Source organism: Misgurnus anguillicaudatus, chromosome 8 (assembly GCF_027580225.2).
Source record: "Misgurnus anguillicaudatus chromosome 8, ASM2758022v2, whole genome shotgun sequence".
Classification (NCBI taxonomy): domain Eukaryota; kingdom Metazoa; phylum Chordata; class Actinopteri; order Cypriniformes; family Cobitidae; genus Misgurnus; species Misgurnus anguillicaudatus.
Window position 1 is genome coordinate 12,815,907 of NC_073344.2, and position 23,179 is coordinate 12,839,085.

The window sequence follows — 23,179 nt, forward strand, 5'->3', positions numbered from 1 at the left end:
GATTAAATAAATGGATCCAGTTGTGACACAGAGTATATGGTTTAGGGTAGGATGATTATTTCAGCGACGAGTGATCACACTGGTCAGGGCTTATTTCTGCAATAACAACCTACATTATTCCATACTTAGCAATTATTATACACAACAGCAAATAACATTTTATATTTATAAATATACATCGTCTATGACTGTTCCAATATTCAGACAACACACAAAATATCTGCTTTCTTTACAGCAGACATGCTTCTGTGACTGCAGAGTTTAGTGCCACTTTAATACATTCTATCATCTCCACCTGTGTGGCAAAATAGGATCAGAACACTTTGAGGTACACACCTGTATCACACTTGAAGACAAAAAAGGGGCACTTCAACAAAGTGACATCTCCTGAACTGATGCCAATCTTCTGCATATGCTAGAAATGAGTGCAATGAGTGTTTTTACTTAACAAACGAAACAGCAGAGCCGATGAATCTAGAGCAAACACAACATTTCCATCCTTATGATATTAAACCTTTGTTTCCATCCAACACTGTGACTTTTGTAGCCGAATCCTTGTTTCTCGTACAAAAATGCAATGATTTTGCAGAAAGCAGCACCAATTAAACAGTGGCATCTTTTATCAATTAAATTAATATATTTTTTAATCATCATGTAGAAAACAAACACAATTCTAATGCTTGTTTCAAACAAAACAGCTGCCATTTTACACTGACATTTGCTTTTACAGTACGTCACTATTTTTTGCTTTCAGACGCTCTTTCCTTTGTGACATTCAATCTTGACGCAAAGCATTAATCTTACCACTCTCATGCCGGATGTCTCCAGCACAATTAAGATTGACTCCGGCCATCAAGACGTTGTTCAGCCCACACACACGCAACCTCAGAATACCCCATCCAAGTTCCTAAAAACTTCTTCAATTCTCAGTCTCATCTTCCCATGTAGAAAAATCAAAGACTTATCAGTTACAGTTCTCAAGAACCTCTCTAAACTAAATCGTGACATACACAAGCTCAAACACAGCTGCTCATCAACAGAAAATCTACTTTAGAAGCCACTAGAATATGGTTCTGTATGGGTGACGGCACTCACAAGGGAGTTGCACACCCCTACAAAATTTTATAAAAATAGCCCAAATGTCTCTGAATGGTGCCACGAAAATTATATGTATTATGCTGAAACAAAGTAATGTATTATATAAAGCACATTTAAGAAAGGCAGTGTCAGTGCCACTCACGTAGATGTTTCCCAGAATGGGACGTCCACTTGAGGACAAGTCCGCATATTACCTCTTAAGTCTCTATACTGCACCAGCCACATAAGATTGTAAGGCTAACACGCAGCCAGCGAACAGAGAGCCTTTTTGAGCAATTTAAGGAAAAATTAATAAAATAAAAATTAGCATATATTTGGAATGACCAAGGCCCGGTTCCCCAAAACGTTCTTATCGCTAAGTAGTTCTTAACCTATTCCTTAACCTCTCTCTTAACTCTATGGCACGGTTCCCAAAACGTTTGTACGCTAAGTATATCTTCTGTAAGTCACACTTTCGTAAGGTTGGTCTGGACCATTCGTAAGCTCTCTCTTAGCGTTGTTTGAGCGCAAAACGCTATCGCCGCAGTCTTTAGAAATCAGTGCAGCGCAGTACAAGTCAAACTATGGTATGCTGACAATGATTTTATGTTATGGACATTTTTAAGACTTATAATAAAATATTTTGCAATGGATACAGGACTATTTATGCAGTTGACTTTATTTGGTATCAGAACTAATGAATCAAAGACGGCACCGGTGTTTGTTCCTCATTGAAGTCTGTTCCCTCTACGTTTATAGCGTTTTCATCACGTTATATTTATAATTTATTTAGAAAGATCAAAGATTTCAATTGGTTATACTAAAAAGCAATAATATCATGTATTCTATTACACAATTTATTAAATATTTCATATTTGACAGTTGTATGTCTTTTAACATATAGCCTGTCATTTTCTTTTCTTTTTTCTCTACTGTTTGTTTTAAAACTGTTATGTTTCCAAACATAATAAATATATATTATACATATAATATGATTCATACTGTAAAAATAACTGACTTACAATCAAGAACAGTCAAGATACATTACATAAATGCACACATATACATCTCAGTAGCCATTAAAACTTTCAATGTATATAAAGAATAAACATATAATGTGATAAAAACGCGATAAAAAGACTAAACTAAAGGGAAACACAGGGGGAACAGACTTCGACACCGGCCGCGTAACCGTTTAGTCCATGACAATTTTATTATTCGGCAACACTTATGACATTTTGCCTGACGTGGCTAAATAAAAAAAATTGCCTCCCAAGACAACCCATTATGGAGCTGCTGGATCTTCTCAGACCATAATTCTGTATCTAATTTTCTCTCTCTCTCTCTCTCTCTCTCTCTCTCTCTCTCTGTTCATTATAGATATTGCTTTTTATTGAAAACATTAAACAATGGCCAGCAATACCACATTAAACAGAACTGCAGCTGCTTGCCAATCAATTCTGATCGTAGTACATTACCATTAGTATAAAAGGGTATTAAATATTTTTTTTAAAGTCGTTAAACCCATGTTTAACGTGGATGATTAGCGAGGAATACCCGGTTCGTCTACCCGTATTACTGACAATTTTATAATTTAATTAATAGTCTATATTTGACGGATAACTTAAACTATGTTAAAATAAATGTTACTGGAATAATTTGAGTAATGTTCCATTTGTATAGAGCATGTTGTCTTTCTTAACGCCGTAATGCACCTTCGCGTGAAGTGGAGAATCGATCCCTGAGCGATCGATCGCAAATAATTCAGCACCTTCACTCGGGACAGCGACATTGTTACGTCGTACTTAGAGGCAGCGTGTTAAGAAGCTTCCTAAGAGACTCTTCGGGGAACACACTTAGGAACACAAACAACTTTGCTAAGATATATCTTTTTGAGCCTTCGTAGTGTGCTAAGAGTGAGCGTTATCGGGGAACCGGGCCCAAATCTTTAACCTCATCTTTAAAAACATCAAAACAGCATACATGTATGTAAAAGTTTTTTTTCCTGTGACGATAATTTATTCATGCCTTAATATGTAACACCCTTGCCTCATTTAGTATACATGGATCTGTGAATATGCAAATTAGCCTCCGCCTCTACTCAATCATACTAGTCACTGCTTCCACTCAATAGCATTAGCTCAGACTATAGATATAAATGAACATAGATGCCACGTTCGGCAGTTCCAGACACATAGCTGATTTTTTCAGAATGCGTATGTGAACTTGTGCGTTTGTAACACGTTTTTTGTTTTTGTTTTTAGCGCTGATGATAACAGGTTAGAGCATTTGAGAGACAACCCTGTATTACGAGATTATGTACCTAGTCACGTAATTTTGTGTTTTCCGTGACACTGACACGTTTTCCACCTTTTTGCGTGAACATGTCACGTATTTCTGTTTAGGTGTCATTGTCACGTATTTGTTACTCAACTGTTTTGTCCTATTTTCAAACCTTTGACGCTTCGGTTTACGGTTAGATTTGGTGTTTGCGTTAGAAAGTCACTTTAATTATTGGTTTATACCTTTTTTCATGATTTATTTTTTATATTTTATGATTTTTAAACCATTGTCGTCTGGCATAAGGGTTAGAGTTGGGTTTGGGTAAGGATGTCATTTATGTAAATCTAACCCTAAACCGAAGCGACAATGGTAAGAAAATAGGACAAAACAGTTGAGTAACAAATACAGAAATACGTGACATGTTCACGCAAAAAGGTGGAAAAACGTGTCAGTGTCACGGAAAACACTCACAAAATTATGTGACTATAGGTACGTAGTTTCGTGATAATGGGTTGTGTGAGAAGCACGTGTGAGCATCACAGAAGTAGAACTGAAGTCTATGCGGCATATATATCTATGGCTCGGTCTGCCTGATCCACTCGTTCAACTGTGTTAACGTGATTGGTTACAACCCGAGGCGATTTCAAACAGCGGTTTTGGGTCTGTCTTTGGAAAGCTCCAATTTTATGGAGAAAATACTCAGTTGTGTTGAATGATACATTTGCACATAGTTTGTTTTAAAGCATTTACAAAACACCACGTAGACATATAAACAACAATAAAAACTTGATTTTCACCACAGGGGGACTTTTTAAAAAATTGACATGTTTTGTTTTTTATATTTCTACTAAAATCACAGCATCCGCTTCTCTGTAATGGTGGTTAATGATATAACAGAATTTGTCATCGCATAACTATTTTCCTCTGGTACTTTGTTGTGTGTTTTGTTTGTGCTAATTTGAAAGCATTTCTATCTTTTTCAAAATGCTAGTGTATGGATAGAAAAACATATTCTTCTGGTATACAATTACCACGGCACAATCCAATGCATATTTCAGCTTGTTCCAGCCATTACACAAATCAAGCTGCTATCATGTTTGTCTCTTGTGTTGCCTAATGTTCCCATATCTTTTGAAGAACAAAGCCCAAGTTCGCTGTGTTTTGTGAACCGATACACTTCTCAGTTAGCCCAGATATCTGTACTATTAACTTCAGTATCAACTTCTGGAAACTGTATGTGACATGTAGACCTTCTATAATGGAAATCTGAATGGATAATGAGTAAAACCTCAAAACTCATTTTTTTTAGTCATTTTAACATCTTTGTTATTATTTTCCTGGGTCAAATCAGTTCTCCCAAGGCAAGCATCTGAAGATCTTTTGTTCAGAGATTCTGTTTAGTTCAACTTAAGAAGGTGTGATACTAAAACGAATGGGGCTAATGTGAGTGAAGACGGTCCTGGTGCTAAATATGGGTGTTGATCGTAAGCACTGATAATTGGATTGAATTTAGTGGACATGAGTTAAACTTAAAGCTCTGCGCTCCTACACTTTAAAAAATCTTGGGTTGGTGTAACCCCTGGTTGGGAAATTTTTGGACAGAACCTATGATGGGTTGTTGCAACTCAACTGCTGGGATGTTTCAACCCATGGTTGGGTAACAACAACCCAACCCAATATATGGTTCTGTCTAATATTTAGCTATCCATGGGTTTAACCAACCCAAGATTTTTTAGAATGTATAAAAATGTAAACCGTATATTTTGTCTGAGTGTAGATTATGGGCCAGATTTACTAACAGCTTGCGCCAGAGCAAATGTCTCTTTTGATGTTAAAAAACTACTGTCAGGATTTACTAGTCATGCAGTGAAATATTAGCACTGAAAAGGTGTGAACTTAGTTGTTTTTGCAACAGAGCTTATTGCATTTCTCTTTCAGATGCTAAATTTATGTGAGTATGAAACATGCAACGTAATTAAAAAAAGGTATGCGCTCGTTAATTTACTGGTATTTGGATCATTATTCAACGCTGGTAATACTTTAAAATGGGGAATACTAATTAATTAATAACTATTGCTTTTGCATCAGTAAACTCCCAATTTACTGCTAATTAATAGCTAATATGGTATTTATTGTAGCGGTTAGTTTTAGGTACTGGATTGGTTAATGTACAATATGGTCATGCAGAACAAGGCATTAAAGGAATAGTCTACTCATTTTCAATATTAAAATATGTCACCACCCCAACCAAGAACCGTTGACACATCCCTCCACCATCCGCGCGCGCGCACGCAAGCGCCGGAGCGCGCCGCGACACCTCGACAGCACCCAGCTTAGCCCCATTCATTCAATGGTACCATTTAGAGATAAAGTTAGAAGTGACCAAACACATCAACGTTTTTCCTATTTAAGACGAGTAGTTATACGAGCAAGTTTGGTGGTACAAAATAAAACGTAGCGCTTTTCTAAGCGGATTTAAAAGAGGAACTATATTGTATGGCGCAATAGCACTTTTGGGAGTACTTCGACTCGGCGCAGTAACACCCTTCCTCTCCCATTATGAGAGGGAGAAGGGGAGCGGACTTTTCAGGCGACTCAAAGTACTCCCAAAAGTGCTATTACGCCATAAAATATAGTTCCTCTTTTAAATCCGCTTAGAAAAGCGCTACGTTTTATTTTGTACCACCAAACTTGCTCGTATAACTACTCGTCTTAAATAGGAAAAACGTTGATGTGTTTGGTCACTTCTAACTTTATCTCTAAATGGTACAATTGAATGAATGGGGCTAAGCTAAATGCTATCGAAGCGTCGCAGCGCGCTCCAGCGCTTACGTGCACGCACACAGATGATAGAGGGATGTATCAACAGTTCTTAGTTAACCCTTGTGTGGTGTTCATATTTTTGTTACTTAGACGATGTTTGTGGGTCTGGTGGACCCAGAGCATTATTAGTCTCTTAAACCAATGCAGTCATACAAATTTATGTAATATTGTTTATAGATGTTTACTTTAGCCTTATTGCAAGTAACATAGACAGAATTTATGGTTAATATTTGTCATTTACCACTGGAAGAGGACTATTAATAAACTAAAGTGCCATTCGTTTTTGTGGTAATATGAAACAAAAGAAGAAAATTCTATTCTGATCCAGATATTGGGGGAAAAACATGTTTATCTTAAATAAGTATAAGTGAAACAAAGTTTTTCATCACTGTTGATGTTTAATTCTTTGAACTTTTTAAAATTTTACACATTTGTGTCAGTCTACACAGCACAGGCCCCAACTGAACAGATGCCGTATCATAAGACATCATCCACACTAAACACATATACCTGTTCATGCCAGCCTGCACAACACATAAGAAGCAAATTTTTACTGTGTGGTTGTGTTGCGTATGCATTTCTTGCATTTTATACAAATATATTGTGTTCATCTTATGTCCACACACATTGCAGTACAATGTGTTGCTATTGGCCACAATTTAGAATGATGAAAATACATGGATAATATTTTACTTTCTCTATTTTTCACTCTCTCTCTCTCTCACACACTCATGCTCACACACATCTTTGTGGGACATTTGGTCCCCACAACGTGGTAAATACCAGGTACACACCCATGGTTTTACAATTGGTAACCAATATTCCAAATAACCATGATTACTACACTTTTACTACAATAATAAAACTATGGATTTTTTTGTAAGGAAGATAATGGTAAAATGTAGAATGGTTCCTGTTAGACAAAAGGTGAAGTGTTTGGGACAGTGGGGGCAGACAAGTGTTCCTGCTTGATAAATAACATGTTGTATCCTTGCGGCATTACAGCAAGTGCAGAAGGACAAAACTCTGACATGCATCTATTACATATGCACAGACATATATACAAACACACTCATGCACTCACAGGAGTCCCAGATAGGAGAAAAACAGAGTAAAGTTACATAGCACATTCCATTTTTACACTCTTTTTACCCCCGGGTCCAGTGGACCCGAACACCACATATGTAATATAAATGTGTAGGGGGGGTACAAAGTGTACAGTAATTATAAATTTGATTATTTTTATGTTCTTTATAGAAAATGAGCCAAGGCCAATGAATCTGAGGTTGAAACAACAACTAATTGCATAATTTTTCTTTCAGTAAACATTAAAAACGGGTCCCACAGACCCGAACATCACACAAGGGTTAAGGTAATAACATATTTTAATATTGAAAATGAGTAGACTATTCCTTTAATATGTGTTTTATAAGCACTAATAAACAGCCAATATGTAAGCTAATAAGAAACTAGTTTAAAGTGAGAATAGGCTTTATGCCCAGCTGCACTACTTTCTGAACTTCAGCCAGCTCCTTGTTTCCTGTCTGCCATTATTGGATAAACTGATTAATCCACATGTGTCTGATTATTGTTGTTGTGACTACTGATATTTTTTGATGGGATATAGAAGAGTAGCTGTTATAAAATGCACTGTAACACCACTGCTTCGGGGGGCTTATTTCTTTTATAAAACGGTTACTTCATATGCATAGCAGGATTTTATAAAATAAAACACAAATAAGTTGTAATTATAATAGTACAAATGAAGAGTTTTGTTGCAAAACGAAATAAATCCATTTTTTAACATTGTTGTCAAAACATGTTTATTATTATGTTATCATGTTATTATTTTGTTTTATGGTGCTATTTAGCTGTATTTTTTAAGTTATGAAGTTTTTAATCAAAACAAACCAACTGCAGTTGAATTGAAATTAATTGGAATGCACAACCAAAAAAACGAGGTTTCTGAACAATTAAAAAAACTGAGTTATCTCGTTTTGCAACGAAACTCTTCAAATATTACTCTTTCGCCAAACATCGTAGTTCCCTGCCAATGACGAGTATTTCCGGCTTTCCACAACTTATAAAACCCGGAAGTATCGCCCTAGGGCAAACAGCTGTATGTCCTTGTAAGTTTTGAGGATCTCTCTGCATCTGACCTCTAACAAAAGTCCTTCACAAAAATGCAATTATCTCAGCTTTTTGCTCACAATTTGCTGTTTTTGTAGAAACCTACCCATATTTCAGAGATAAAAAGAGAACTATATTTTTGGTTTGTTTGTTTGAAAGCAAATGGTCGGTTATTTAATTTGTTGTATGTTTATAAGTTTTAAGAAAAACATTTTCTGGAAGGCATTAAACTTTTGTGAAAATCATAAAAAATGCTGCCGCTGACTGGCAACTTTTTAAAAAACGCTGGCGGGGAAAGAGTTAAAGACCTTTATCAAAGTTTCTTAAAGTTTTTGATTTAATATATTTTATATACCCAATTAGGTATAAATCTCAAAAACAGACATTCCAACAATGTGGGAATCGACAAAATGCTAATTTTACGTTTGAGTTAAAAGATTTTAACTTGTGCGGAAGATGCTTGAGGCGAATAACGCAATTGCGGCTAAAGCGCTGCCCAGTTTCGTGTCATTCAGTTTTGTTATTTGCCCAAGTCAAGGACAAGGTAAAGATGAATAGATTCAAATTTGTGCCTTTACCTTGACTTGTATGTAATCTACTCATGCAAATAACTAAATTCGCTTCTGGTGTGTACACACCAAACCTTGGCAATGCTAGAATAAGGATATTCAAAAAATATCCAAGGATACATGCTCTCTCTACATGGTAGCATGACAAAAATACAATTGCACTTCCCCCATGCCTATAAACACACAATGTTCTGTTTTCAGCCTGTCCTTAAAGTTTATCTCTCTTACCATTGAGATAATAAGGCTTGCTGCCCTTAGGTGCATCTAATACTTTAATACTCTGATTCCAGCTATAAACACAGTATAACAGTTAACCTTAGCTTCAACTTCAAGCTCAGCAGGTTAAGAAAAAAGATAGAGAACATTTTCTGAAAACACCAAGATATTGTTTTCAATTAAACCATTATATATGCTTCATATGCTTTAAAGGGATAGTACAGCCAAACAGGGTTCTTCATATTTTCTGCTTTCGGGAAGAAACCAATGAAAATCAAAGAAGGACTAAAACTAGGATGACAGAATCATCATTTTTGGGTGAAGTGTGCCCTTAAGTTACATCTTATTGTATAGACTTGCCTGATATTACATCTTCCCTTGCTGGCATAAGCTTTCAACACCACAACAAGACAAAATGCATTATTTTTCTCCCAGAACTTTCCAAGAAAAAGATATATTGGATTATTTGTGGATATAAATATGATTCACCTCTAGGGACCTTTACAAGCTCGAATCTTTCCACAGTAATCCTTGGTCTATATAATTTTTGTAGGTGAATCTGGGACAGACATAATGGAGTATGGAAGGAGTTCAATATACAACACATTGGCTGTAACTGTTAAAAATTATATTGTAAAGAATGAGACATAAGATTGTGGGATGCTGATTAAAAAAAGGCTACAAAAAATGGAAAAATAAAAATTTATTTGCATTACTTTGCAATGCATATTAAGATATATTCACTTTTACACTCTAAAAAATTATGCTAAATAGTAAAAAAGTACTATAAACAACATCTGCAAAGTTTAAACGCTCAAAGTTCAATGCAAAATAAATATTTTCTTTAACAGAAATCGCTTCTTATAAACTACAAATGAACGGCTGGATGGTCTCCAAGTGAGGTTCTTCCTGGGTTAATTACATCACAAACCACAACATTTACACAAACCAACAACACAACAAAGGGGGTGAGGCCATGTTGGGATGATTTTTATGATGTAGCAAGGATGTAAACAAAGGGCATAGGTTTTTAATAACCTGTCCCGGGAAATTTATCAACTCTCCCTGGACACTGCATGTCCAGGTTTTTGAAAAGCTATGTGAATATGTTATTTAGCGCGCGCACGGCAGAGAGGGAGACCTTGCGTCTGTGTGTGTGTGTGTGCCTCATTAAGCGCATGTAAGACAGAGAGCATCCTGATTGGAGTGTTTCGGTAAACCAACCAATCAATAGGCTTTATGCCCAGCTGCACTACTTCCTACACCTCAGCCAGCTCCTTGTTTCCTGTCTGCCATTATTGGACAAACTGATTAATCCAGGTGTGTCTGATTATTTTTGTTGTGACTACTGAGGTCAGGCACACCTGGATTAATCAGTTTGTCCAATAATGGCAGACAGGAAACAAGGAGCTGGCTGAAGTTCAGGAAGTAGTGCAGCTGGGCATAAAGCCTATTGTCAGTGTGAGCTGGCTTTAATCTCTTCTCAGAAACAGGAGCGCCCCAAAAGCGAAAATATAAGGCACGAAAGTGTACACCTGTCTTATAAGAGTTAAAAATAATGACAGTCGGTGTACAGTTTGTAACAGTGACTTCAGCATTGCCCATGGGAGGTTAAATGATTGTAAATGATTTTCAGCCGGCTAGTTGCTATTTAGACCTGTTTAAATGGAATATAAATAAGAACAGTTTACATAAATAGTATAAGCAGCTTATATTAATTGAAAAAGTGATTTACATATTTTAATATATTTAACAAATAATTGGGTAACACTTTACAATAAGGTTTATTAGTTAACATTACATGAACTAATAATGAACTGCACTTATAAAGCAACTTTTTTAAATCTTTTGTTAATGTTAATAATACATTATTTAAATCTTGTTAACATTAGTTAATGCACTGTGAATTAACATGAATATACCATGAATGGCTGTATTTTTTTTATTAAGTAATGTTAACAAAGATTAACAAATAGTGTAACAAATGTACTGATTACGGTTAGTTCACACTGTAAAAAAAGTCCGTAAAAATTTCAATGTTATTGCAGCTGGGTTGCCGGTGATTTGCCGTAGATTTACATTTGTGTTATTTACTGGCAAGAGTTTGTTCAGGGTTGAATGGATTTTGAATATTGGCGGGTCTTTGTCTTTGCAGAGTGGAACTATACAATAACAGCCTCATGCAAAGCATTCTGGGAACCAGAAATCATCATCAACCTTTTTCTGTTTTTTGCTTCAGATTTTGTTTCCCAGAATGTTTTGCTTGATGCTGTTTTTTAGTTTTACTCTGTAAAGACAAAGACTTGTAAATGTTTAATGTTCATTTAACTTTGAACAAAATGTTGCCAGTAAATAACATAACTTTAAATCTACGGTAAATTACCGGCAACTCAGCTGCAATTTCTACGGATTTTTTTTACAGTGCATGTTAGTTAATACATTAAGTAATGTTAACAAATAAGAATTGTAAAGTGTTGCCAATAATTGCATAGGTCTATAGAAATATTATGCTATTTAGGGGGCTTGTGAGCAAACCAATCGGTCGGGTCATCGATATGTCCAGGTTTTTTATGAGACATATGTGGCAACCCTATACCACTTAGCTAAATGCTAATTCATGCATAGCTGGCAAACGCCTACTAACACCTGCAAAATTCTTTTTAATCCCGCCACCGAACTTCAAATGTTTAAGTTCAAGTATTTATTTGTCACATACACAGTTATATTAGTGTTTGTTGAGCTTGAGCTTTTATGTAGTGTATACCCCCATGCTCCTATACTGTGGCTACAGGGATGCTTAACATTGTGCATTGCATTTTGTTTGGCCACTGTAATAAAGCCATGGTTTGTTTTCATAATGGAGTCTGGCGACAGATATTTGCCTACTGGTTCTATAAGGACAAAACAAACTGGGCTATACAGTCAGCAGCGATCACTGTAAATCCAGTCAATATACCTACAAATAACAGAGTATCTAAAACGTACGAGACAACTACAAACAAAAATTTATTATTCTGAAACATCTTGTAAGATCCGTGCTTGCACGGGTTCTGCTCGATCCTTTTCATTAATATTTCCTACTGATTCGGGCACAAATTGATAAGGCAATATTGATGCAACTGTTTACAATACACTGGAGCACATGCAACTTCCTGTAATGTTAAGGGGTGTGATGTTTCCGGACAACGTGCGGTACTGTAGATGGTTAGCGAATTGCAACACACTGGGCCAGCTAACCAATCTGAGCATATTGCCTATTTCTGAGGAAGGTGCCGTTTTTAGGATAATGCAAACAGTGTTGTAGAATAAAGGTAAAATAAAAAAATTAAAAAAAAATTAATGAAGCATGAAGACTTGGCAAAAACAATAATATAATTAACTTTAATATAACTTGAAACGTTGCTATTAATTATTAAAGCAGGTATAGACGAGGAACAAGTTTAATCTCTCAAGTATTAGTGAGTGAGATAAGGAATACAAAAACTGGACAAAAAATGTCAGGTAAAAGATCATTCAGCAGAGGAGATCACAATAGGAAAGTAGGGGTGCACGGGGCAAACACTAACGCAGGGTTAGTTGTAACACGGACTGTTTACTTTGTTGCACAGCGATTTTTTTCGGTATTTTTTCATGCTGCCAAAAGACTCCCGCAAATTATTGGAAAGGTATATTGTTTTTCCATTATTGATGAATGAGTGTTCGGGTGGCATGTAAGTAAAATTTTTCATCGCATGTTTTTTTCAGTTTCTAAGTTGGGTATGTAAGAAACCAAATCCAATGCTATGTCATATTAATCAGTGTCTTGTTGACATAGCATAGCATTGTTTTGAAATATGTCTGCAGCTCTTAGCAACTTTTTTGGTAGGCTTGAAAATATTTTCACCTAGCGAGGTTACTGTAATTGTAACGCTGTGTTACAACTAACCCCTCAGCACTTATGATATGAAAACCGCTAATGTTAGCGTAATTCTTGCTGTTGTTTTAAATCGGCTACACACGAATGATTGCTGGCTGCCAACAAAATAAATGTGCCTGTCTTATCAAAAATCGTGTGTCAAATTTATTTTTGTTCATATCTTTAATATTGATGGAATAACGTCACGTCAAAGATTAAAATCATAATGAAATGAATGGCTTAAATCAGACTTTATCTCAGAATTTGATTTTTGAAACTGTAGTATGATTATTACAGACTGGGTCACATATTAAAAAAAAATGTTTTGTCATAATTGTACTGCTTTTTCTCACATATTTAGACATTTGTATCCATTTATAATTAAACTATTGTTAGAAAAGGGCTGGATAAATGAATACAGTGTGGATACCTGTCTATTATAGACAGATATAGCTCAAACTGATTTTGCCAAGTGAGAGATGTTCTCAGGGCAACATATCCACTTCAAGTATATAGACAAAATAGTATTGAAATATTTGCCTGCAAACTTAATTTTAAGCAAGTGTTACAACTAACCCCCTGCCTGTTACAATTAACCCCACCTATGGGGTAAGTTGTAACATTTGCACTTCTGTCACGTTTGGCGTAATTGTCCAAGAATTGTAAGTACTAGAAACAAACTTCAAATGTTCATTTATAGCAGAGATGTGTGTGTTGCTTGTGTAAAAGTATAATTAATCAAACTCGAATATTTTTTGAATAATTGAGCCAAAACCAAAAAGCGTTAGGTTGTGCCCCGCTCTCCCCTACTGTAGAAATTATAATACTATATGCTTTCTTTGTTCTGTCTCTTACCCGTGTCACAATCCATGTTTGTGGTTAATATACAGCCCTGTACAAACGAATATATGATGACACAGCAGTCGCATTTTATAGCATTACTAATTTTCTATACTTGTGAATAACATCCCCCAGTGTAGTGAGCCTCATTTTCTTTTCTTCCCAAATGGATAACACTGTAAGCGTATACTGCCTACGCAAGAATGTGTCAGCATTTTTGGTGAATGAATTACAAAGACATGCATTTGAGATTAATGTCCATCGCGGGTAAATGTACATTATGTCTATTATATGGAGATTAACCAGTATGGTATTGATGGTCCGTCTCTTTAATGAGCATTAACATAATGCACACAATAGTTTTACAATTTATACGAACGCTGTTTTCTTTGTAGAGCATTTTAGTTGATATGATGGTGAAAATCAGGCGTCTGTCGCTGTTATCCAACTAGCCAAACAAAAGCTGCTAAGTGCTGACACAATTTATATAACCCTTTACATAACACAGCACAATACTTCGGGTAAACACATTTGTTGTCTGATTTACAAGTAAGATCAGTTATTCTCTGCTCTCTGTGTATAAGAATTGAAAGTGGAAAATGTGATAAAAAATTCAAAAAGTCCTGAAATGAAGGCAACATTATCAGCTAATAATGAATAGTTAATATGTGACCCAGCCTGTAATTTTTTGTCATTTATTGTTTTCTAAATAAAATAATTGTACATAATGTAAATAAAATCCATTTTATCCAATAATGTTAATGGAAATCTTGATATCTTTAATATTACTTAGTTAGGCCATGTCAAACATTGAAATCAATGAGTAAGACTTAAAGGAATATTCCATTTTCTTAAAAGAAAAATCCAGATAATTTACTCACCACCATGTCATCCAAAATATTGATGTCTTTCTTTGTTCAGTCCAGAATAAATTATGTTTTTTGAAGAAAACATTGCAGAATTTTTCTAATTTTAATGGACTTTAATAGAACCCAACATTTAATACTTAACTCAACACTTAACAGTTTTTTTCAACGGAGTTTCAAAGGACTATAAACAATCCCAAACGAGGCATAAGGGTCTTATCTAGCGAAACGATTGTCATTTTTGACAAGAAAAATAAAAAATATATACTCTTAAACCACAACTTTTCGTCAAGGTCCAGTCCAGCGCGATCTAACGTAAATGCGTAGTGTCGTAGGGAGGTCACGTGTTACATATCTAAAACGCACATTTGCGGACCATTTTAAACAATAAATGCCACAAAGATATTAATTAGTATCAGTTGACATACAACAACGTAGGAACGGTCCTCTTTCTCAACACATGTAAACACTGGGGCGGAGTTTCGCGTTTGTCCTCTGTGACCTCTTGACGTGATGACGTATTGCGTTGACGTAGTGGGGTCAGCTGGCGCATCACGACCGGATCTACACGACGAGAAGTTGTGCTTTAAAAGTGTATATTTGTTATTTTTATTGTCAAAAATGACAATCGTTTCGCTAGATAAGACCCTTATGCCTCGTTTGGGATTGTTTATAGTCCTTTGAAACTCCGTTGAAAAAACCTGTTAAGTGTTGAATTAAGTATTAAATGTTGGGTTCTATTAAAGTCCATTAAAATTAGAAAAAATTTGCTATGTTTTCTTCAAAAAACATAATTTCTTCTCGACTGAACAAAGAAAGACATCAACATTTTGGATGACATGGTGGTGAGTAAATTATCTGGATTTTTCTTTTAAGAAAATGGACTAATCCTTTAAAGGTGCAGTGTGTACATTTTTGCGGCATCTAGTGGTAAGGTTGCGCATTGCAACTAACGGCTCAGTCCACTGCTCACCCCTCGCTTTTCGCGGTACGAATTCAGAGAAAGAAATTAAAGTAAATGTTGTACATGCCAATGAAATAAAGCAGATTACAAAGCAAGAACCAACCGGTACAAAGAAAATCAGTGGCGACTCGTGACTGCTCATCCGAGGGGCGCAAATTCAAAATATGTGTTCGAAGTGTCATGTGAACCATGTGCATCACGTGTTTTGTCAAAATAAGTGCCTGCTGCACACGCATCAAAACCGTTTATGATAAAAGAGACGCTCACATTTACAAAATACACGCAAGACACTCCCTTAACACTAAACTCTGATTACGCATGAGTATCTGGCAAACGCGAGTGTCTGTTTTATCATAAACCCTTTAGATGTGTCTGCAGCAGGCACTTATTTTGACAAGATACTTGATGCACATAGGATCACATGACGCGCAGAACACATACTTTGAAATTACGAACCACACACATAGCGGGCTACATACATGTTGTGACTAAATTCGCATTGTGCGCCCTCGAAAAAAGAAGTCACCCGCCGCCACTGACAAAAATCATGAAGTATCTTTATGCATTCTCCAAGACTGAACATAAGACCACTTTTGAACTACAAAGCCTTGATCACAAATATTTTAAAAAATGCTGTCAACATACCAGCCGGCTACAAGAATAGGGGCACAAAAGTCTTTTGAGACAGCTGGGTATCATAAATTGGCACAGCGTGGCTGCTTCGAAATTGGTTTCAAATAAGGATTGGCGCATATTAAATTGAATTCATATCAGATTGTGTAGACTATTATAACTAATGTAACTTTTAGCACAATTTGATATTTGACATTCAAATTTAAGAATCAGCAATGAGAAAACTGTGAGGAACGAAAGCCTAAGAGATCTCCAAAACAATGATTTGAAAAACATTGATTTTTCTTGCAATACATCAGATATTCAGCCTCATAGACATAAGTGCACTGTTTCTCTCTCTCTCTCTCTCTCTCTCTCTCTCTCTCTCTGACTGTAACAGTTTCTCCCGTATAAATTATTCTACAATACAACCCCTCAAGTATCCTTGTATTTTCCAGACTGTAAATCACTGCAGGTCATTCATACTGTAAAAGCAAAACCTTCCTTTGCAGTAAGTTTATGTATGTGTGCTCCTAATCCAGTCCTCAAGTCACCCTCCTTTCTAAAGGCAGCAGGTGATAATCTTAATCCTGCTCTTGGATAGGATTGCATGTGATAATGAGACTAAACTGGACTCTGTATGCGTTTAGACATACACTGGAGACATGCATTTACCTAATGATCTATTTCTACCTGGTCTGACCTTTAAAATGATAAATGATTAAATCAACTAAACAAACTTCTGGACTTAAATCACATATTTGCATGAAATACTTTTTTAGGTTAACTGATAATATTTTGGTGTATCCTAAATACCAGTCCTTTAGCTGTCTTATGGATGTTGGGGGAAGTAATATTTCAAAGTACACTAAACAAAATAATTAATTCAATTTACTCAATTTTTAAGGTAAGTGGCTGCAATCAATTTATTTAAGCTACATTTAAACAAACATTTTTTATTTTATTTTTTTATTTTTATTTGTTTTAATGCAGCCTAAATAAATTGATTGCAACCACTTACCTTAATAAATTTAAACAATTTAGTACATTTAATGAACCCTTTTTTTAGTATATTGGGATAATCTACTATACAATATTGCTATCTTAAAAACAAGAATCTAGATTTTTATATCTATATTTATGAAACCGGCCACTTATTGCAAGTCTCTGAGAAAATGAAATGTACAATGGTTATTTCAATGCAATGTCAATTTTGCATTAGTCCAGTCAAGAAAAACACAAAAAACATACAGTACAGTACAGAATCACAATATTATTGTGCTGTATTGTGGCTCAGAAATCAATATAAAATATGAAGACTTTTTTGTTATGCCAAAGTAATTGCATTAAGTTAATTCTGTTTTGTTCAAAAGTGAGATAAAACGGTTAATGAAAACATATACAGCAAAAAAGACTGAGGCTAAAAAGACTAATAAAGTTTGCAAAATAATATCAGAAAAATGAATCTTGATATCCCCTTTAATAATAATAATAAATAAAATATATATATTAGTCTTCTTTACTATATATTATAGTAAAGTTTTATATTTTTGGCTGGATTTCCTAAGATAATGTGTTGTACTTCGATGCGTCATGCTATAATTACACAATTTAAAATAATAAATATGTGCACATTTGAATAATGGAGGTATTTCTGCATGTTGTTTTCATCAAATGTATATTTTATAATGGCAACTAATAATGAATCAAGGGTTGGGAAATGAGATTTGTTCATTCATAATAAAATACTAGTAGTTAACTTACAGCTGCCAAATTTGAGTGGGCAGGCATGAGCATCCATAGGAAAGTCCTCCAACTGCATGGGGCATTCAGCTGATATGGTCAATCTGAAAAATAAGAAACATTAAGAAAGGATTGAATTTAAAAACATTATTGAGCATATATCAAGTAAATAACTTCTAATTCTGTCCTTGTATGCACACACACCTCAATCTTAAACACAAACACAAGCATACACACACTGACCGATTTCTATGGTTCTCAGTTGTTATTCTCATTTTATTTCAATGTCCAATGTCTGCATAGAATGTAAACTGTCTGTTTTAGGCTCATAGTGCCACCTAGTGGAATTATTGAGGGCTACAAGGAAATAAATGCTGCCCAATCTTACTGCATTTAATTCTGTTACAAACTTGAGAAGATAGAATATCTATTGTTGTTGTTTTTTATGTATCTTTCATTTATATTATTTACCCTTATTAAGTCAGTTAAAGTTTTAAAATAAAATAGCTTTTTTAATGAATGAAAATAGAAAAGTGTTTCTGAAATTTGCATTTATTTTTTATCTGTCACAAATAAATAATTATTGCTATTTTAAATCTATTTTAAACATTTGTATTGTTTGTACAGCTCTCTTAATTCTAAATAGCTAAAGATTATAGTCACCATTATGTATATAAATTGTTATGACTACTAGTACTGTACAATATATTCTATAGTTTAGTAATATAGTACATATAGTAATTCTATATAAATGCATTAGTAAACCACATATATACTGAACACAACAAAGGCACAAAAGCTGCCACTGACTGGGGTGGTACCCTTTCAAAAAGTATGCATTTGTTCCTACATGGTGCATATTAATATTGATACATTCGAGATGAATACATCACAGTAAATGAAACATATTGGGACCTTTTAAAAGGTACCACCCTTGTGACAGCTTTTGTTATTTCTCTGAAAGTGAAAACACCAAAACTTACATTACGTACAAAATTCCTTTTTCAGGTCTGATGATGTTAAAAAATCTTTGTATTTGATCTAGCACGATGTAATATGAATCAGTTTTCTGCAATATACAGTAGACTGCAGATGCTGAAACAGCTATCCTACAGCGCCCTCTAGTGGACCAGACAGTAAATACAATTGTTATACTTTTATAAACACAGTATATAAACAGAGAAATCTGATGCTAAACACATTCAATGTGATTAGCATTAACACAAATAGAACAATTTATTTTATTATCTTAGAGAGAGACCATGATTTTATACATTATAATACAAGGGGATATTTAAAGGGATAGTTCGTCCAAAAATTACTTACCCTCAAGTTTTCCAAATCTGTATAAATTGCTTTGTTCTTCTGAACAGAAAGGAAGATATTTTGCACAATGTTTGTACCAAATCAATTTTGAGTACCATCGACTTCCATACTATTTTTCTATCCTACTATGGAAGTCAATGGTGCTCCTGTTTCCTGCTTAGTTAGAAATATCTCCCTTTCTTTTCAGCATAACAAAGAAACTGTTATATATATAAGGTATGTAACAACTTGAGGGTAAGTTCATTTTTCACTTTAACATTCATTCATATACTTACATCAGCAATACAAAACAAGAACAGCATCACATGATAATTGCCAAAATATTTCAGCTAGTAAAACAACTTAATCGTTGAGCTAAGCACAATACAGAAAATTAAGCTGCTCGATTGCAGCCTCTTTAAAACAACGTTTTTGATCAACGTCTGCAGCTAAAGCAAAAGTCATTAGCAAAGCCATTTACCGAAGCAATTGTGGGAGGCCAGGGAGGATCACAGCTAGCATTACCATAATGGCCAGCTTATTATGCCACACTGTACCCATTATGCCCCTCGCTCTCGAAAGTTCCTGCTTTCCATTCGGTACTTTGGTGTAAGCAATGCAATAAGATGCAAGCATTGACCCCAGACGACAGCATAATGAAGGGCCTGATATTGCCACAGAGCCGTAACTGTTTTAAAACTCCATCATCAGCAGCTGAAGACGAGGCCAGAGTTGAAGGGCCCGTGGTTGAATCGCTGACTGGAAACCCTGTGAGAATGTAATTAATGGGGCGGGACACACGAGGCGCTGTTCCCTCACTTAATCAGTACAGGGCGTTCATCTCTGACAGCTCCGTGATGAGTTGCTGTACTGAAAAAGTGAAAGCCTGTCCTCTAAACTCAACCTCTATTCTCCCGGCTCACATAACTTTATCAAAACCAGCCATATGGGAGGAGAAGGGGTCTGCATGTACTTACTGAACAGAGTTAGTGCTGAGGTCAGCAATGCTGGATGTGATGTGGCAGCAGGGCCATGATGAACTGTGAGTGTTCAGAGCTTCATCCTGACTGTGAGCTTTGTTTGGTCTATGATAGTCCATTAAAACTATTTCCCGTCTGTCCGCTGGCTGTCTTTCAAATTTTTCATAATAGTTCTGTATAAATTGATTCTGTGTTTTTAATGGTGGCTGATCAATGCTAAAGGAATATTACGCTACAAATACCAGGTCGTATTAAGTAACGCATACATTTAAAATACTATACAACGTTTTTCTGTTTTTTTTTTTTTTTGCTTTATAGTATCGTTTAAATTATTCTGTACAGTAGACACAAAACAAGTCAATGTCAGAAACTTTTTACTTATTTTTTTGTTGTTGTAACTGGTCTTTTTTCCTTATAAAATCTTAAAAATTAACTTATATACACTCCCCTAAAGGATTATTAGGAACACCATACTAATACTGTGTTTGACCTTCTTTCGCCTTCAGAACTGCCTTAATTCTACGTAGCATTGATTTTAACAAGGTGATGAAAGCATTCTTTAGAAATGTTGGCCCATATTGATTAGATAGCATCTTGCAGTTGATAAAGATTTGTGGGATGCACATCCTGGGCACAAAGCTCCCGTTCCACCACATCCCAAAGATCCTCTATTGGGTTGAGATCTGGTGACTGTGGGGACCATTTTAGTACAGTGAACTCATTGTCATGTTCAAGAAACCAATTTGAAATGATTCGAGCTTTGTGACATGGTGCATAATCCTGCTGGAAGTAGCCATCAGAGGATGCGTACATGGTGGTCATAAAGGGATGGACATGGTCAGAAATAATGCTCAGGTAGGCCGTGGCATTTAAACGATGCTAGATTGGCACTAAGGGGCATAAAGTGTGCCAAGAAAACATCACCCACAGGCATGATGGATCCATGTTCTCATTTTGTTTACCCCAAATTCTGACTCTACCATCTGAATGTATCAACAGAAATCGAGACTCATTAGACCAGGCAAAATCGTCTTCAACTGTCCAATTTTGGTGAGCTTATGCAAATTGTAGCCTTTTTTTCCCTATTTGTAGTGGAGATGAGTGGTACCCGGTGGGGTCTTCTGCTGTTGTAGCCCATCCGCCTCAAGGTTGTCCATGTTGTGGCTTTACAAATGCTTTGCTGCATACCTCGGTTGTAACGAGTGTTTATTTCAGTAAAAGTAGCTCTTCTATCAGCTTGAATCAGTCGGCCCATTCTCCTCTGACCTCTAGCATCAACAAGGCATTTTGGCCCACAGGACTGCTGCATACTGGATGTTTTTCCCTTTTCACACCATTCTTTGTAAACCCTAGAAATGGTTGTGCGTGAAAATCCCAGTAACTGAACAGATTGTGAAATACTCAGACCGGCCCGTCTGGGACCAACAACCATGCCAAGCTCAAAATTGCTTAAATCACCAAAATTTCCAAGCTCTGACGTTCAGTTTAGAGTACAGGAGATTGTCTTGACCAGGACCACACCCCTTAATGCATTGAAGCAACTGCCATGTGATTGGTTGATTAGATAATTGCATTAATGAGAAATTGAACAGGTGTTCCTAATAATCCCTTAGGTGAGGGTATATAATAAGATAAGGATCATCAAAGTTTGATTTTAATAATTGATTTCACATTTATTTCAAATGTCGACATGGCCTTAGTCAATATTAAAGATTTCGAGGTTATATTTTCACAGAATGTTCTTTGCATTATGTAGGATGATTTTATGTAAAAAAAAAAAAATCACATGATTATACAGTATGTATACATATAAAGAGATGCAAAACCCTTTAGGGCTGGCCACACATGTGAAGATTTTAAGCCTGATTTGCACCCTCGGTGATCGAAAGGGGGCATGGGCCGATTAGTGTTTTACCACAGCCGGGGTACCTCTGGGATACCTTTGGTATTTGATGCCATTCCATTTATTTTTCTGTTCCTGATCACGTTGGAGCCTCCCCGATTCCATATTAGATACTAAATATCAAATATGTTTTATATTTATGACTCTTGATCAGGCTGCGTACAACATGACAGCTGCAATAGCCAATGAGATCGTGCAAGCTTTAACTGGATGTTGCATGCTTTTATAGCTGAACCAAAACACCCACAAACATGACATGAGAAAGAATTGAGAAAGAAACATGAGCACTATGGCAACAGTAGTGCTTTTTATAATGTGTTATGCAAGAACTATCACAACATTTGTTATTCTCAAGTCACGTTCGATCTCGCATTTCTGTGAAATCTTGCTTTACTTTGAAATTTGCTATTAAGAGTTATTAGAGTCATCATGTGCATAGGTCATAAAATCATATTGTGTGTATTTTGAGGATTATGTAAAAAAATATTTTCAAACTGTATGTCTGTGTTCGTCCATGGATTTAAAACTGGTTAAGATTCAAAAATTGTCCAGTTTGTACTAGGCCTAAGTGTGTCTGACATGTTGAGCATTTTTTATCAGCCTCTTATGTTTAGATTTAATAATCTCACTTTAACGGCAATGAAAAAAATGTTATAAGTCAGTAAGTAAAATGTCACTTTAGTCATTTCATTAGTATTTAAAGGAACAGTATATAGGATTGTGGTCAATCACAAAACTTGTGGCTAAAACTGGTACTGCAATCACACAACTGGTGGCCAATACACAAAATGACAACATAAACATTAGTTGAGGGCTGCAACTCCACTTTTTAAATAACAATATCCTGGCCGGTTGTGAGTGAAATAAGTATTCTTAATGTCTAGTGACATATCAGCGCCGTTTTATGATTAATTGATATAAATTTCTTACATACTGTTCCTTTAACAAATTTGACTTTTGTTGCAAAACATTT

The 23,179-nt window shown here is 35.5% G+C and overlaps 2 protein-coding genes across 4 annotated transcripts in view; one reads left to right on the forward strand and one right to left on the reverse strand.

Annotated features, from left to right (window-relative positions):
- The window catches only part of gabra5 (gamma-aminobutyric acid type A receptor subunit alpha5), a 48,588-nt gene that overhangs the window by 13,851 nt on the left and 11,558 nt on the right, over positions 1-23,179 (reverse strand). Inside the window, exon 6 of the mRNA XM_055214367.2 lies at positions 18,040-18,122. Within this exon, the coding sequence (XP_055070342.1) occupies positions 18,040-18,122 (83 nt within the window). The remainder of the gene's footprint in view (positions 1-18,039; positions 18,123-23,179) is intronic.
- Positions 1-23,179, forward strand: part of gabrb3 (gamma-aminobutyric acid type A receptor subunit beta3) — a 116,827-nt gene that overhangs the window by 3,500 nt on the left and 90,148 nt on the right. The gene's annotated exons all lie outside the window — the stretch shown is intronic.